The sequence below is a fragment of the Oratosquilla oratoria genome, chromosome 29 (assembly GCF_046742065.1).
Source record: "Oratosquilla oratoria isolate Oo_2021 chromosome 29, ASM4674206v1, whole genome shotgun sequence".
In the NCBI taxonomy this organism is placed as follows: Eukaryota; Metazoa; Arthropoda; class Malacostraca; order Stomatopoda; family Squillidae; genus Oratosquilla; species Oratosquilla oratoria.
This window is the reverse complement of record NC_134805.1, coordinates 1,327,501-1,345,000: the sequence shown is the minus strand read 5'-3', so window position 1 is coordinate 1,345,000 and position 17,500 is coordinate 1,327,501. Positions and strand designations below refer to the sequence as shown.

The 17,500-nt window shown below is 37.0% G+C and overlaps 1 protein-coding gene across 1 annotated transcript in view; it reads left to right on the top strand.

The window, feature by feature from the left end:
* LOC143040557 (hemocyte protein-glutamine gamma-glutamyltransferase-like) overlaps positions 1 to 17,500 on the top strand; it is a 183,817-nt gene that overhangs the window by 22,444 nt on the left and 143,873 nt on the right. The window contains exons 3-4 of the mRNA XM_076211639.1: positions 3,148 to 3,363; positions 4,409 to 4,549. Coding sequence (XP_076067754.1) covers positions 3,148 to 3,363; positions 4,409 to 4,549 — 357 coding nt within the window. The remainder of the gene's footprint in view (positions 1 to 3,147; positions 3,364 to 4,408; positions 4,550 to 17,500) is intronic.

Below are 17,500 nucleotides of genomic sequence, written 5' to 3'. Positions count from 1 at the left end.
ATGATAATGGAGAAGAAGGCAGTAAAGGGAAGATGGGCAGAATATTTTAGGGAGTTGCTTAATGTGAAGGAGGATAGGGAAGGAAAGATAGCTGCAGTGGGAAATGCTAAGAAAATGAAAGTGATGAGTGAGGAAAATGGAGGAGAAATAAGGAAGGATGAAGTGAAGGCAGCAGTTAAGATGATGAAAGCAGGAAAGGCACCTGGTCTGGATGGATGCCATGCAGAATGTCTTAAAAAAGGAGGTATAGTGATGGTGGACTGGTTGGTGAGGTTATTTAATGTTTGCTGGAGAGAGGGTAGAGTGCCAGAGGACTGGAGGAGTGCGTGTATAGTTCGACTTTACAAGGGAAAGGGGGACAAGTGTGAATGTAGTAGTTTCAGAGGGATTAGCTTGTTAAGTGTAGTTGGGAAGGGTTATGGGAGGATCTTGATTGAGAGGATTAGGAGAGGAACAGAAGGAGTAATTGGTGAGGAACAGTGTGGGTTTAGGACAGGTAGAGGTTGTGTAGATCAGATCTTTGTGGTAAGACAGATATGTGAGAAAGCTATAGGTAAGGGGAAGGATGTTTTCTGGGCCTTTATGGATCTGGAAAAGGCTTACGACAGGGTAGACAGAAAGGCACTGTGGGAGGTTATGCGGATATACGGGATAGAAGGAAAGCTTCTGGGAGCTGTCAAGAGTTTTTATGAGAGTAGTAGAGCTTGTGTCAGGATTAGAAATGGAGAGAGTGAGTGGTTTGAGGTAAAGGTGGGACTTCGTCAGGGATGCGTTATGTCACCCTGGCTGTTCAACTTATACATGAATGGGGTGGTGCGAGAGGTGAATGCAAGGGTAGTGGGTCAGGGATTGGAGATGGTTGAAGAAAATGGAGAAAAGTGGGAGGTGAGCCAGCTGTTGTTTGCGGACGACACTGCGCTTGTGGCAGGATCGGAGGAGGGATTGAGGAAGCTGGTGACAGAGTTTGGGAGAGTGTGTGATAGAAGAAAGCTGAAGATAAATGTGGGTAAAAGTAAGGTGATGAGATGTACAAGGGGTGAAAGTGGCAGTAATCTGGAAGTGAGCATTAAGGGAGAGCAACTGGAGGAAGTGGATAGTTTTAGATATTTGGGTGCAAGTGTGGCAGGAAAGGGTGGAGTGAAGGTGGAGGTAGAATGTAGATTGAGAGAAGCGAGTAAATGCCTTGGTGGTTTAAAAAGTGTAATGAGGAATAGGAATCTGGGAATGGATGCTAAGAGGAGACTGTATGAAGGAGTGATTGTGCCAACAGCACTGTATGGAGCAGAAACATGGAACATGAGAGAGGAAGAGAGAAGGAACTTGAATGTGTTTGAGATGAAGTGTCTGAGAAGTATGATGGGGGTTACTAGGCTAGATAGAGTGAGAAATGAGGAAGTGAGGAGGAGAACAGGGGTAGAAAGGGAGCTGGGAGATAGGGTGGATGAAAGAGTATTAGGATGGTTTGGACACATGGAAAGAATGAGTGAAGAAAGAATAGTAAAAGCGGTATGGAAGGCAGATGTGGAGGGAGTGAACATGAGGGGACGTCCTAGGATGAGATGGATGGATGGGGTGAAGGGGGCTTTGGGGAGGAGGGGAATGTCGGTTGAGGAAGGACGGGAGAGGACAGAAGACAGGGGTGAATGGAGGATGGTTATATATGGAAAATATTGTGATGCATGAGGTGGATTGGACGGGGGAATGGGGGTGAGGTAGTGTGTGTGAGCAAAACTTTTTGACGCAGCCCGAAGGGATTTCTCCCCGTCCTCTCCTTTATATGGGGGAACGGAGAGGGGGGGTCGCCGATTTAATGAAGCGGCCTTGCTGTGGATGTGCTGTGTCCTGCGACACTGCTTCTGGCCCAGGGCAGTGGACAGGGTGCAGGGATGACCCGTCATCTAGGAGGTGCTAAGATGGGAGGGAGGGTGGAGGGGTGTGGAGTGTTTTCGGGGATGAAATGGGTGGGAATGTTTTCGTGCCTTGTCCTTTTTGGCTACCCCCCTGGTAAGGGAGAAAAAAGCCTTGGTATATGTATGTATGTATTATTATTATTATTATTATTATTATTATTATTATTATTATTATTATTATTATTATTATTATTATTATTATTATTATTATTATTATTATTATTATTATTGTTATTATTATTATTATTATTATTATTATTATTATTGTTATTATTATTATTATTATTATTATTATTATTATTATTATTATTATTATTATTATTATTATTATTATTATTATTATTATTATTATTATTATTATCATTATCATTATTATTATTATTATCATTATAATTATTATTATAATTATTATTATTATTATTATTATTATTATTTTTATTATTATTATTATTATTATTATTATTATTATTATTATTATTATTATTATTATTATTATTATTATTATTATTATTATTATCTCTGACTTCAGCTGTGAGTTCGCTCCCTGACCTCAGCTTAGTTCGCTCCCTTACCTCAGTTCAGTTCGCTCCTCCCTGGCCTCAGCTTTGAGATCGCTCCCTAACCTCAGCTTTGAGTTCGCTCTCTGGGTTCACCTTAGTTCGTTCCCTGACCTCAGCTTTGAGTTTGCTCCCTGATCTCAGCTCAGTTCGCTCCCTGATCTCAGCTCGGTTCGCTCCCTGACCTCAACTAGTGAACAAAATTTGCTGCTGAGGCACCAGCTAGTGAATACCTACTGTGAAGTTTATTACTCCAAGTAATGACAAGTGACTGTGTTGTGTTTCTTGTATAGAGTTATGTAGTTACGGGTATAAGGACTACTGTAGTATAGTAGTTATTAAGAATAATAATGATAGTCTGTTACTGTACTCCAAATGTGGTAGTTATAGTATAGGATAAGCAGAGTAAGCTTTGTGTATTTATTTTATTTAGTGCCCTTTTTTTGTGTGTGTTTTCTCTTTGCCGCTTATATTGCCGAAGAAGTAGCAAAATGACTTGTTAATGTTGCGTGATCCTAAATGGCCGTCTCAGGAAGTGTAAGGAGGAAATTTGTTTTCTCAAGATTGTATTCTGTGAGAAGCATGACCCCCTTCCGCAGCTCAAAGAGCATTCCATCTCTTCCACTTCCCCCGCTGCCGTGAGCTTGTGGCGATCCGTGTGATCCCGTTCGTCGAGCCAGCGTTCGGTGAATGTGTGCCCTGCAGAACAATCTTTAACTCAAGTCAATCATTTTGCTCCGCTGGGGGATGAAGTGGCTGAACATCAGGAGTTCTTGGTGGTGAAAAACTCCATGATGCAAGGCTATGACGACATCCTGCAGCGGAAGACTAAACGACGTTGTAAGCTTGCATGTCAACAGAGCCGTGGGATTGCCAATTGCATCCAGACCATCAGGGTATGAAAACAGATGAACACGGTCATGATTGTTTATACGGGAAGTAACGATGCGGCGTAGGGTATGATCAGAGTAATTTGTTCGGAGTTACAAGGTCCTCCTTAAGGAGATGAAGGAGCGTGGGAACCTCCACATAGTCTGTGGAATTCTTTCGAGGATCTACTCTGGCTCGTGTTGGAACAGTAGAGCCATAGGCATCCATGAGAGGGTACCATTGTTATGCACTCAGCTGGGATACCACTTTCTTGATCATTGGTATCTCTTTTCCAGGCGTCATAACCTTTATACTTCTGATGGGATCCACCTTACTCGTAGAGGCAAAGATGTTCTTATATTGTGGGAGTTTGTAACGAACTAGTTCTTTTTTTTTGGGGGGGAGGGTTAGAAGCTCAAAGAGAAGGGAAATAGAGTATACTAGGTGTAACAGAGTAGGGCGAAATATTATATAATGTCAGTGGAAGACAAAATATTGCTTCAGGATATAATGTCAATGAAGGACAAAATATCACGATAGAGTGTAATGTCAGTGGTGGACAAAGTATCATGGTAAAATGAAATATCAGTGGAGGACAAAATGTCACTAGGATATGATGTCAGTGAAGGACAAAATGTCACTTTAGGAGGTGATGTCAATGAAGGATAAATTTTCTATGTAGGACAAGGCGATAGTGAAGAACTAAATGTCAGTGCCAGTCAGAATGTCAACGAATGAAAAATGCCTAACGTAAGACACAATGACAGAGGGACAAAGTATACATGAGTTACCAAATGTCCAGGAGACACCGAATGTCAATGAAGGACCAAGGTGTCAATAAAGAATAAAAAGACGATGTAAGGCATGATGTAGAAAATCATAACAATTCAGAAAGAAGTAATCATGTGTTTCTAAAACAACAACATGAACATTAATGCTCGTATTATTTGAAACATATTCCAAGAAATCCAAGCGTATGTCAATAGCAAAAATCTTGATATAATAGGAATAACCGAAACATAGTTAAATGAGGCTGAATTTGATATTATAGGATTCAAACCCTTTTATCAGGATAGGAACCACAAGAAAGGCGGATGTGTTCTGTTGTACGTTAAAAGCAATATTCATGGCTGTGTATTAGAGAAAGTGAAACTGGATGCATACGATTGTCTATGGGTAGAATTAACTCAAGCAAATAGAGAAAAGATGAATGTACGTGTAATATATAGGCCAAAAACGTTATCATTAGCAGACGAAAATTTTTTGTTCCAAAAACAGTCTAGTTTCTGTAAACGGGACTTACTGATAATGGATGATTTCAATTTTACCAACATTGATTGGACATGACAATATAGGTAGTCACCTGATAAATTTTCTCGGTGACAATTGCTTAGTTCAGCACTTAAAAGAGCTCATAAGATAAGGAAACTTACTCGATCTATTGATTACAAGCACCAAAATCATGATAATCGATGTAGAGGTTGGTGAAACTATTGCAAATAGTGACCACAACATAAACTCAAGCTCATATATATATATATATATATATATATATATATATATATATATACATATATACATATAGATAGATATACATATATACATATAATATATATACATATATCATATATATATACATATATACATATATGTATACATTATATATATATATATTATATATATATAATATATGTATATATATATATATACATATATATATATATATATATATATATATATATATATATATATATATATATACATATATATATATATATCACGTAGAGACCACTGTTGGAGTAGAAAAGACTGGAAACGGGGAATCTACATATTTCGATTGCAAACTGCAATCCTCTTCAGTAGATACAAATAAGAGAGAGCGTGCTGCTTAAGTAGCACGCTTAACAAAAGAAAGGGGAACATGTGAAGAGGTCTCTACCCTCGGCTCACTCCATATGTGAGGCCAGGAGGCAAATGAGTTTTCAATAGGTTGGTGATGAAGAGTCCGGACATTACATCCGGGGACCATTGCCCCTTTGAAATATTCATGTTGGGCTGATATTCAATGATAGTAGATTCTACCATTTTTCTCCTGAACTCACATCTGGATTTATAAATAAGCTCAGATGTGAGTTCAGGAGAAAAATGGTAGAATCTACTATCATTGAATATCAGCCCAACATGAATATTTCAAAGGGGCAATGGTCCCCGATATAATGTCCGGACTCTTCATTACCAACATATTGAAAACTCCTTTGCCTCCTGACCTCACATACGGAGTGAGCCGAGGGTAGAGACCTCTTCCCATGTTCCCCTTTCTTTTGTTAAGCGTGCTACTTAAGCAGCACGCTCTCTTTTAATTATATCTACTGAAGAGGATTGCAGTTTAAAATCGAAATATATAGATTCCCCGTTTCCAGTCTTTTCTACTCCAACAGTGGTCTCTACGTGATTGACAAATGTGTGATTACATTTTTCACCTGTAAAATATATATATATATATATATATATCTATATATATATATATATATATATATAATAGATAGTTGTGTATCTAAAATACCTGCTTTCAGTAAAACTCAATTAGAGGACTACGTCAGGAGCATCAGCTTACAAACTGGGGGTAAAATTAAGCAAATGACCTGTAGATCAGATGTGGAAAATATTTCAAAATTCTCTGACTAAGATGATTTGTATTTATATCCCGTTTAAGGACAGTCAATCCCTCAAATCAGGCTCGGACAAAATAGCTTGGCAAAGAAACTGAAAAAATATTACTAAAACAGCAGGCTTATAAGAAATACAAGTATTCTGCGGCACATAACAATTATCAAAATTATGCGACACTGCTTCTGACCCAGGGCAGTGGACAGGGTGCAGGGATGACTCGTCATCTAGGAGGTGCTAAGATGGGAGGGAGGGTGGAGGGGTGTGGAGTGTTTTCGGAGATGAAATGGGTGGGAATGTTTTTGTGCCTTGTCCTTTTTGGTTACCCCCCTGGTAAGGGGGGAAAAAGCCTTGGTATATATATAATATATATATATATAATGTAATAATACATAGGGATTTAAGAAAGACGACAAAAAAAGAAAGCTGCAATGCGAGATGAATATCGCTGATAAATCCAAAGAGAATCTCAAAGAATACTATAGTTACATTAGGGATAAAAAGGTTATTAGGAATCACATTGGCCCACTATCATCTACTGAAGGTCAACTTCAATATTCGAATGAAGGAAAAGGTGATATTTTAAACAACTATTTTAGTTCAGTATTTGTAAACGAAACTCTTCAATGTGTCCTGTGATAAGTTCAGGGGAAACTTAATATCAACTGTATATATAGCAAAAGAAAAAACTAAGAGATAATAAAAAAAAATCAAAGTTAATAAAACACCAGGATCTGACTGTTAGCATAAAGAATCTTGAAGGAAATTAAAAACGAGACTGATACTTCATTAGAAATTAGTTTCAAAAAATCAATCATATCCGGAGACGTCCCAAGAAAATGGAGTTAGCTAACGTTACCCCATATTTGAAAAGGGTGAAAAAAAAATGAATTACAAGCTTAATCGTACAAAAAATATGTAAACTATCATCAGAGTTGCTATCGAACACCATTTAGAAAGTAACTGTTTAATAAATTATAGCCAGTATGGATTCAGACGGAAACGTTTTAGCTTGATTAACCTACTCGAATTCTACAACATAATGATATCAAATTATGACAAAAACTAATATAGATTTAATGTATCTGGACTTTGCGAAGGCTTTTGAAACCGTCCCATGCGAAAGACTACTTGCTAGATTAGCTTTATATGGAATAAGTGAAAGCCTATCAAGCTGGACTAGTAACTGGTTAAACGATCGTAAACAGAGAGTTGTTCTAGTGGTAAAGCTTCTAGAGGGAAAAGAAAATTATGAGTTAAGCTCATCGGGGTTCCGTTAAGCCATTTCTATCTATAGTAAATATAAATTATATAGACCACGAACTGAAATATATTGTCTAGAAATTTGCTAATGATACTAAACTGTGCAGAATGGCAAGCTATCTTTTAATCCCATTAGATATTCAAGAAGATATAGATAAACTACAGCAACGATCTAAACATTGGCATAACCTTACAAATAAATGTAAGGTTATGCACGTAGGTAGAAATAACAATAAGTACGATTACAAATTATTTGAAAATTCGTTAACAAAAGGGGATAGTGAAAAGGATCTTAGCGTAATTATCAGTAAATCTCAAATCATTTAACCAATGTATTTCAGACAAGCTATATAAATCGTTAGTTCGTCCACATTTGGAATATGTGGTCACTGTGACTCTCTATGGTCCTCTTTCACCACTCTGTTGTCGTCTCTATGGGCCGTCTTTCTTTTATGCTTTTACTTTACACTTTCCTTTCACCACTGTCTTTGTTACGTATGATTAATCACTCACTATTTTCTTTTTGAGTCCCCATTCCTGACAAGTGAAAATTCACAAGAAATTTTCAATGCTTCACGGAACACAAAAAGGGAAGAGTGACAAAGATAAAGATTCCTATTTTACAACTTTTAAGTTTATCATTAGAGATTGTGCTCGCCTTTAGGTTGTCTAGAGAAAGGATGTAATTAAATGGATCTACAACTGGTATGTCCACTTCATATAGTGAATTATTTACCTTCATAGGGAAGGGTATCATCTTGTACAAGTTGAAGCTAAAATCAGAGGAAAAAGGAACTTCTACTATCACTGAAGAAACATTTAAATATGCAGTTAGTAATGGGTAATTAAATACTACTTTTACTTCATCAAAGAAATGTTTAAAATCCCAATCCTTCTCAGCTTAGTTAATCATTCTAATAAGTTGAGGTATTGGGAGAAGAGAGGATGTGACTTGACCAGAATTTGCTAGAACTAAATCTTGCACAAAAGATGCCAACTAAGATTGCATCTCGGTTATTTTCAAGTGCATCGCATCAAGCAGTAAGAAAACAAGTAGGGTGTTCTCTTGTTCAGATTGTTTTATACTGAGATTCTGTAAATTATCTGTAATATCAGAGATCAATTCCTCATTTTTTTACACTTGTTTGTAAATGGTCAATTTTTGCTACTTTCTTATTCAATCTATTCATAGAAATCTTTAAGTTAGCAAAAAAGACAAAATTGGATATTCCTAATCCAACAAGAGCTCCTGAATCTACAACTACCAAGCTCCTCTTTTGTCTAGCATTTCTTTTGAAATCTGAATCTATAACATCAAGTTTATTTTCTTACTTATCTTACTTCCAAGTTTCCTTTGAACAACATTTTTATTGGAGATGTTCTCCTTGAATAATTTTAAATTCACTCTCATGAAGTCAATTTTTTTTATTATTGATATGTTTTTATAATCTAAAACTAAACTAAGGATATGGTCTACCATTATCAGGTTTCCTTGATGCTGTACCAAGGCTCCCGGACGTATTTGGCTTCAGTCCAAAGCACTCACCATACATATTGATAAAACTAATGCAATTTTCATCTGTAAAAAGTATTTGGATTGATACTCAACTCACACATGATACTATATACATATTCTTGATATACAAAATTAACATATTCCATGATAACATTTATATCCTGTGTTTCTTCTTCCTCATCATTATCAAATTCTCAGTTCTTTTGATATTTTTTTTAATCATCTTCATGTCTAATTGACACTTTCCTAGTTTCTAAGTGTAAGATCTTGTATTTATTTCTATCTGCAAAATTAATCATCCTATATGGATGTGAGTACCTAGGTGAAAGTTTAACATGGGTTGTATTTAACTTGACCATGACCAAATATCCTATTTGTAATTCTATTTTATGTGCTATTTTGTATTGTTGCTCTTTCATCTCTTGTCTATACTCTTTTATGCGTTTCCTAACTCTTTGATGTACAGCTTGAAATGTATGTATCCTATTTGAGATATAATCATCTATATTATACACAGGTTTTTGTTCTACATTCAAGATTTCATTTGGGAGAATTTTGTCTTCCCCAAAAATAATAAAATGGGATGTTTCTCCTGTAGCTGTGTTAAATTGGTTGTTTAGGGTATAATTAACACAAGGAATCCAACTATTCCAACTTACATTATGTGGGCTTATCAAACCTCTAAGACATGTAATAATTTTCTTATTTAACTCCTCTAAAACCCCATTGCTCTGAGAATGATTCACTAGTATATTTACTTTATGAATTTTAAATAAACTACATAATTCTTCCAAGATATTGTTACTAAATTCAGTACCATTTTATGAAATTAAGATCTTAGGAGTAGTGAAATTACAGATTATCTGATCATAGATTACTGAAGCAAAGGTTTCAGCTCTCTTATTTTGTTTTGTTTTTTTATAAGGGAGGTAGCTAAAAAACAAAGGCATAAAAACCACTCCCACCTATTCCATCCCAAACATACACCACTCCCCTCCACCCTCTTCCCTCCCTCTTATCTTGGCACCTCCTGGATGACGGGTCATCCCAGCATCTCACCCACTGTTCTGGGTCAGAAGTAGTGTCACAAGATAGCACATCCACAGCAAGGCTGCTTCATTAAATCGGCAACCCCCCTCTCTGTCCCCTCATGTTGAAAAGGAGAAGACGAGGAGAAATCCCTTTGGGTTGCGTCAAATTATTTCTCACACATGTTCCCTCAACCCCATCCCCCATCCATTCCACCTCATGCATCACAGCATCATCCATATACAACCATTCTCCATTCACCCCTGTCTTCTGTTCTCTCCCATCCATCTTCAACCGACATTCCCCTCTTTCCCAAAGCCCCTTTTACCCCCATCCATCCATCTCATCTAAGGCCGACCCCTCATGTTCACTCCCTCCACATCTGCCTTCCACACTTCTTTTACTAGTCTTCTTTATTCATTCTTTCCATGTGTCTAAACCGTCCTAATACTCTTTCATCAACCCTATCTTCCAACTTCCTTTCCACCACCACCCCTTCTCCTCATCTCCTCATTTCTCACTCTATCCAGCCTAGTAACTCTTATCATACTTCTCAGGCACTTCATCTCAAACACATTCAAACTCCTCTCTTCCTCTCTTGTGTTTCATGTTTCTGCCCCGTATAGCACTATCGGCACAATCACCCCTTCATAATCTCCTCTTAGCATCCATTCCCAAATATCTATTTCTCATTACACTTTTTAATCCACTTTCACCCCTTGTACATCTCATCACCTTACACTTCCTTCTTTCATACACTTTCCCAAACTCTGTCACTAACTTCCTCCATCCCTCCTCTGATCCTACTGCAAGCCCAGTAACTCCAATGTATCTATATAAAGTCTTTCCCAAGGTTTGTACGGGATAGGATATGATAACATAAGAGCAAGTTTAGGTGCATTTCCTATCATCTTAGCACATTTCAAACAATTTTCTATATAATCATATACATCTTTCTTCATAACTGGCCAAAAGTATTTAAGTTATGTTTTTCTACAAGTTTTATCCTTTCCTGGGTGTGAACTACTATCACTGTCATGAAGTAACAGCTTTCAAATTTGTGATAAAGCTGTACGTGAAGAGCCGCCATTCCTTGGGCACAAACGGCACCCCAATAACGCCAAACAGTCTAGGTACATCATGACAGAAGCAGAGGCTATCTGTCGACCCTCGTCGCCAATGTCGACTCTCGTCACCCCTGTTATCACTGTCTGTGTTGCCCACTGTTACCTCTCTGTAACCCACTGTCACCTCTCTTGCCACAGTTAGTCCTGTCAACACTGTAGTCACTGTAATCGCCCTTGTGGTCCTCACTTATGAATATGGCAACTCACTTCTTTTAGTTATATTCTGTCCAGGAGAATGAAATGTAAATATTTTTCTTCTGTATCTTTCTTCCGTTAATTCTTATACAGCGTACTCCAAATGAATACCCCGAGAGCACGTATGCAAGATCCTACATGAGCTTTGCAGTGACGTAGTGATTTTTTTAGTCCAATTATATTTACCTTTATATTTAAGATACTCCTCAAAGGGCGTGATCTTACAACCGTGAACCAATTTAATTTTCGCCCTTTCACCAATCAGATTCGTTGTTACAAGTCAGTAGGGCAAAATTGTTTATCTAGAATAATCTCGAGCCTCTGCATAATTCTCACTTAGGTTACAAAGGAATGTCTTGTCAACAATACACTCGAACTTCCGGCTGTTTCATAAACACCTTACCCATAAAATGTAACACCAGTCTTCTTTTCTTTCTACTTTTTTTTTACCAGCCTCTTACACTATCCCTAAGAGTGTAGAAGTCTGAGAAAAGTTCGTGCCGACTTCTGTGACTTGTCACCTGCACCTCCTCCTTGACCATGTTCCACTGCTTCATCCTGGAGATGAATAGCTCTGTATTGGACTTGGTCAGACCCATATCCCTGACCAAGTCATTTATTTCTTTTTTATTTGGGAAGTGAGGAACTTTCTCTGGTACCTCAAGCAAGTAAGCCAAGTTCTCAGCATCCATCTCTTCCTCTTCATCAAAATACTTGTCTTGGACTTCACAATTAACATCCATCTCCTATTCATAGTTTTGATGACTATGTAAAAGTCATTCTAGCCAATCTCTCTTCTCTTTTCAAACGTGTACATAACACTCACACTTTCAAAGGAAGAAATAGTTAATAATAAGTCATAATAAATCATAATAAGTCATTTTGAGATTATCAGACTGATATTGGTGATATTGTTAAATCACACATCAGATTCAAATTCTTTCCATAAAAGAAAATATCAATACACCCACTTGCACTATGCCCACTGTATACACCTGCCCCTCCTTCCTCACCTTCTCTTTCCTCCCCCACCCACTTTTCACGTACCACGACGGTCACACCGTGTTAACGTGGCGGTAACTGGATACCGTCACACCAGAAATTCCTTGAACCGTCACCTGTTTCTCTCCAACACTCCACGTCATCCTTCTCTTCTCCCTCCATTCTATTTCCCTTCTTGCTTCCCTCTTCCCTACCGTTTTGTTTCACTCATTCTCATAGAGGATGAGTGAATGCATAGCTGAATGAAAGTGTAGTGTTAATAAGGAACAGCCAGTGATGGTACTACAAGTAATATTCTGATAATATACCTGAAGACCGAATATTCGTAGACAAAAAAAAAAATCGTTAAAGCTATGGCAGAAGAATTTTAAGCAAATTTCACCTACTAATACAGGGACGAAAATTGACGGCTTCGGCTGGACTTAAACTCCTCCAATCCTGAAGTCGTTTCCTAGTATACAAATCTAGCGCGAAAGACGACGTTTATCAATTTTTCATAATAAACACCTTGGCATGAACAATCTGCCCAAACCAAGGACAGGGCGCTGAGAAAGAGAAAGATAATGGTAAAAATATATTTGTAAAGAAATGAAGAAATGTACCTGTCCAAGTTGCTGTGAGGCAGTCCTAAAGGATTAGAGTTTGAAAATGAGACCCAATGCCAATAGAGACAAAATGACAAGAGGGGAATTAAAAGAATCAATGGAGCTCAAATGACAACACAGAAACAAATAAGTGGCTTGTTTTCATCAATAATTGAATCAGCAACGCCCGTTTCTTCTTCAAATACAATTTAATTTAGCTGAAGAAGGACCTCTAGAAGTTAAAAGATTGCACAAGAATACCATACTTTCACTTTTAATAATACTTTTGATTAAAATACTTTTGCTGTGAATCCAAAAACCACAAGATTATTAAAAAAAAGTCCAGGATCAATTCTCCTCAGGATGATTAACCTCATTAATCTAGAAACCCCATTCTTCTAAATAGAATAATCTTGTACTCAACAGAACAAGAAGTCAACAAAAAGTAGTTATGGCACCGGGTTGTGTTGGTTAATCAAAATGATTTTAACCCGTTCAGTCCTGACCATAATCTAGCTATACTCGTACCAAAAATATATGTCAAGGCTTGTAGACAGGTAGGAATGGTTAACAGTTGCTTAGTTACTTCTACATTTATCAACACTTGCAAGAATCTACTTAATTAATTTTGCTATAGTGTTTAAAAAGCTATATAGTTTTATCCTGCGAGTATTGAACCCTGGCCGAAAATATCTAGATCACTCCGAATTCCACCGGCCCTCAGCTGAATAACAAAATATATAGTGTGCCGCCGTATTCAAGGATTTACAAGAATTGATTGTTGAATGAACTCTTTTGCTGTGATGCATAGTTAGTATTCATTCTAGCCACCGACAAGCTATTTCATTCAACGGAATGAAACCTCCCTCTATAGTAAAAGGGTTGAATCTATATAAAATTTATTGATTAACATTTTACCACGTTGTACGAATCTGTACTATTTATTCTAGCTATAGCCAGGTGATTTCACTCAGCTTGGGAAAACCCTACTACTACCACAGACGAAGAGAAGGATACCATGGAGATTAATGAAAGAGCTCAAATGAAAAGAAAGGTGCAAACTGCACAAAAGTTAACCACTTCGATCCCAGTGGCATACTATTTAGATTAGGTTAAGTGCGATTAGCTCTCTGACCCAGTAATCAAGAAGCCCTGCTGATGAACGTTCGAATGCCATTGACCGTTCCCCCAGGATGCACAGGGTCTGGCATGAAACAGTCTATCTCCCCAGCCTGTTCTCAGAACTAGGGAACCATGCACCACTCCAGTGCAGTGACGTGGCAAAAGGAAAATAAAATCACCTTGTGTTAGCCAGAATAGAATATGAAGTGCAGAGCAAGTTGAATGAGAGAGCGTACTGGAGTGAAAGGTATCGTGAAAGCGGTAAAGGGGAGGAAGTAGAACTGTGAAGGTAAATTAGCGCAAACGAATGGCGATCGATGGAGCAAATGTGTTAATGAGTTGACACTGAGAGATAGGAAGCGTGCAAGAGAGAGACCAGACAGAAGATGGAGAGACGAGATAGAGAAGTTTACAGAATTGACGTGGCAAATGTTGGCCCAGTCATGCGAGTCATGAATTGGTATTAGAGAGGCCTTTATTCAGTAATACACTCAGAATGGCTCAATTGATATATACATACATATACATCCTACAAAGGATTACAAAGGATTACAAAGGCGGAGCATGCCGACAGGAGACCTTTTGATCCATATCTAGCTCGGATAAAAAAAAAAAAAATAAAAAAAAAAAATACACATATATACACATATACATATATATATATATACATATATACATACACATATACATACATACATATATATATCATATTAATAATAAATTAAAACTATAATAATGTAAAAATAACAAATAAAATACATAAATAAATGCATAGGTATAGTTGAATAACAAACAAACAGGTAAATAGTAAATGATTATAAATTGACATATAACTAATAATAAATGAAAATCAGACAGACAAATTATAACAAAACAAAAACAAATAATATAACATAAATTATAATCATTACAGCATCTTACTTAGGTATTTATCTAAATGATTCTTAAAGCTTTGAACTGAACTACATTGCACTACCTGTGCAGGAAGTTTATTCCATTCATTAACTACACGGTTGGCAAAGTTGTTTCTACCTACTTCCAAATTGAATCTATTTCCGGACAGTTTGAGACCATTGTTTCTTGTCTGATTCTCATTCAATGTGAAAATTTGGTCACTTTTGATGTTGTCAATTCCCTTTAAAATCTTAAAGCCCTGTATCAAGTCACCTCTGAGTCTACGCTTTTTTAGGGAAAACAAATTCATGTGCTTAAGTCGATTTTCGTATGATTTATTTTTGATATTTGGAATCAGTTTTGTGGCTCGCCGTTGTACTTTTTCCAGTCTGTCAATGTCTTTAATGAGATTCGGTGACCATACGGAAACAGCATATTCCAAATGTGGACGAACTAACGATTTATATAGCTTGTTAATGAGTGATGGACTTTTGAAATCAAAAGATCGCGCAATCAATCCCAGAATCTTATTTGCTTTCTCAGAGGCTGAAATACACTGCTTGGATGATTTGAGGTCGTTACTGATAATTACGCCGAGATCTTTTTCACTATCCACTTTTGTTAACGAATTTCCAAATAACTTGTAATCGTACTTACTGTTATTTTTACCTATGTGCATTACCTTGCATTTACTTGTGTTAAATTTCATTAGCCACTTTTCAGACCATTGCTGTAATTGATCTAAATCTTCTTGAATATCTAATTGGTTTGAGTGATCATATATATATCCACACATACACACACACACACACACACACACACACACACACACACACACACACACACACACACACACACACACACACACACACACACACACATACATACGCACACACACATGTATATATGTATATATATATATATGTATAATGTATATATGTATATATATATACAAATATATATATATATATATATACATAAGACAGAGGACAAAGGGGACTTATAAGAAATAAGAATCATTCTTTCGACCGGGGTAAGGCCAGATTAGTGTTCAAGTCCCACTGCGGTTTCAGGAGAAAAATAGTCGAATCAGCATTAATTGAGGAATGCCCCAATATTAATATCTCTAAAAGACAGTGGACTCCTGACATCATTTTACGCGCAGCTGTTAGGAAACTGGTACGGAGCTTACAACACCCCCTCACCTCACCCCCTCCCTCCTCCGCCACCCCAGTTTGCCCCGCGCCTGAGTGAGGGCATCTGTCCACATTCCTTCTCTTTTCTGTAGCTTGTAAGTCCCCTTCGTCCTCTGTTTTATGTACTTTCCTGAAGAGGGCTACAGTTGATATATATTCTTTATTCGATATATATATATATATATATATATATATATATATATATACATATATATATATAATATATACATATATATACATATATATATATATATACATATATATATACACTAGCCAAATTACTCGTGCGTTGATGCGAGTTCGTGAATCATCCCTAACCTAACCATACCCCCACCTAACTTTAACTCTTAACCCTAACCAAAATATATATTTTTAAATGAAACATAATTATCCAAGTACCTGGAGTGATAGGGCATCAGAATATATATGGTTATGGGGGTCTATCTCCAAACCCTATGAGGAGTTCGTGAACAAACAAACAAACAAATAAACAAACAAACAAATTGACAGTCAAATGAAAGATAGTAATCCAAGTACCTTGGGTTATAAGATTTCAGAATATATATGATTATAGGGGTCTATCTGCAAAAACCTAGGAGGAGTTCGTGAATAATCTCTAAACCATACCCCACCTAACTTTAACCCTTAACCAAAACAAAAATATGTTTTTAAGTGAAATATAGTTATCCCAGCACCTGAAGTGATAGGGTATCAGAATATATATGGTTATGGGGGTCTATATGCAAAACCATAGGAGGAGTTCCTGAGCAAACAAATGAACAAACAAACAGACAGACAAATGAAAGATAGTTTCCAAGTACCTTGGGTTATAAGGTTTCAGAATACATATGGTTATAGGGGTCTATCTGCAAAAACCTAGGGGTAGTTCATGAATAATCACTCACCTAACCATTACCCACCTAACTTTAACCCCTAACCCTAACCAATTTTTTTTAATGAAATATAGTTATCCAAGTACCTGGAGAGATAGAGTATCAGAATATATATAGTTATGGGGGTCTATCTGCAAAACCCTAGGAGGAGTTCGTGATCAAACAAACAAACAGACAGACAGCGGCTACTACTTTATTATAGTAAATACATATATATATATATATATATATATATATATATATATATATATATGTATGTATATATATATATATATATATATATGTAAATATATGCATGCTTAAAAGTGGCAGTCTGCCGACAAGATTGACTAGATAAACACCATATGAGGACGGAGCCTTTATTTGTACGACGTTTCGCTTATTACAGCTTTTTCAAGTACAAGTTGAGATACAAATGCTTGAGATTAAATAAGGGGAAAGGAGGGAACGGGGAGAGAAAAAGGGGGGGGGAAGGAAGAGGAGGAGGAGGAGGAGGAGGAGGAGGAGGAGGGTGGGGGGATTGGACACTGGGAAAGGATGAGAATGCTGGCGCAAACGTCCGTGGGGGAAATGTCCACAAAGGGTGGTTTAAATATCTAATATTTTGCTGGCTCCTTAGGGATAGAATCGAGAAGGAGAAAATCGACTTCCCCCTGCCCCCCAACCATTTTGTCG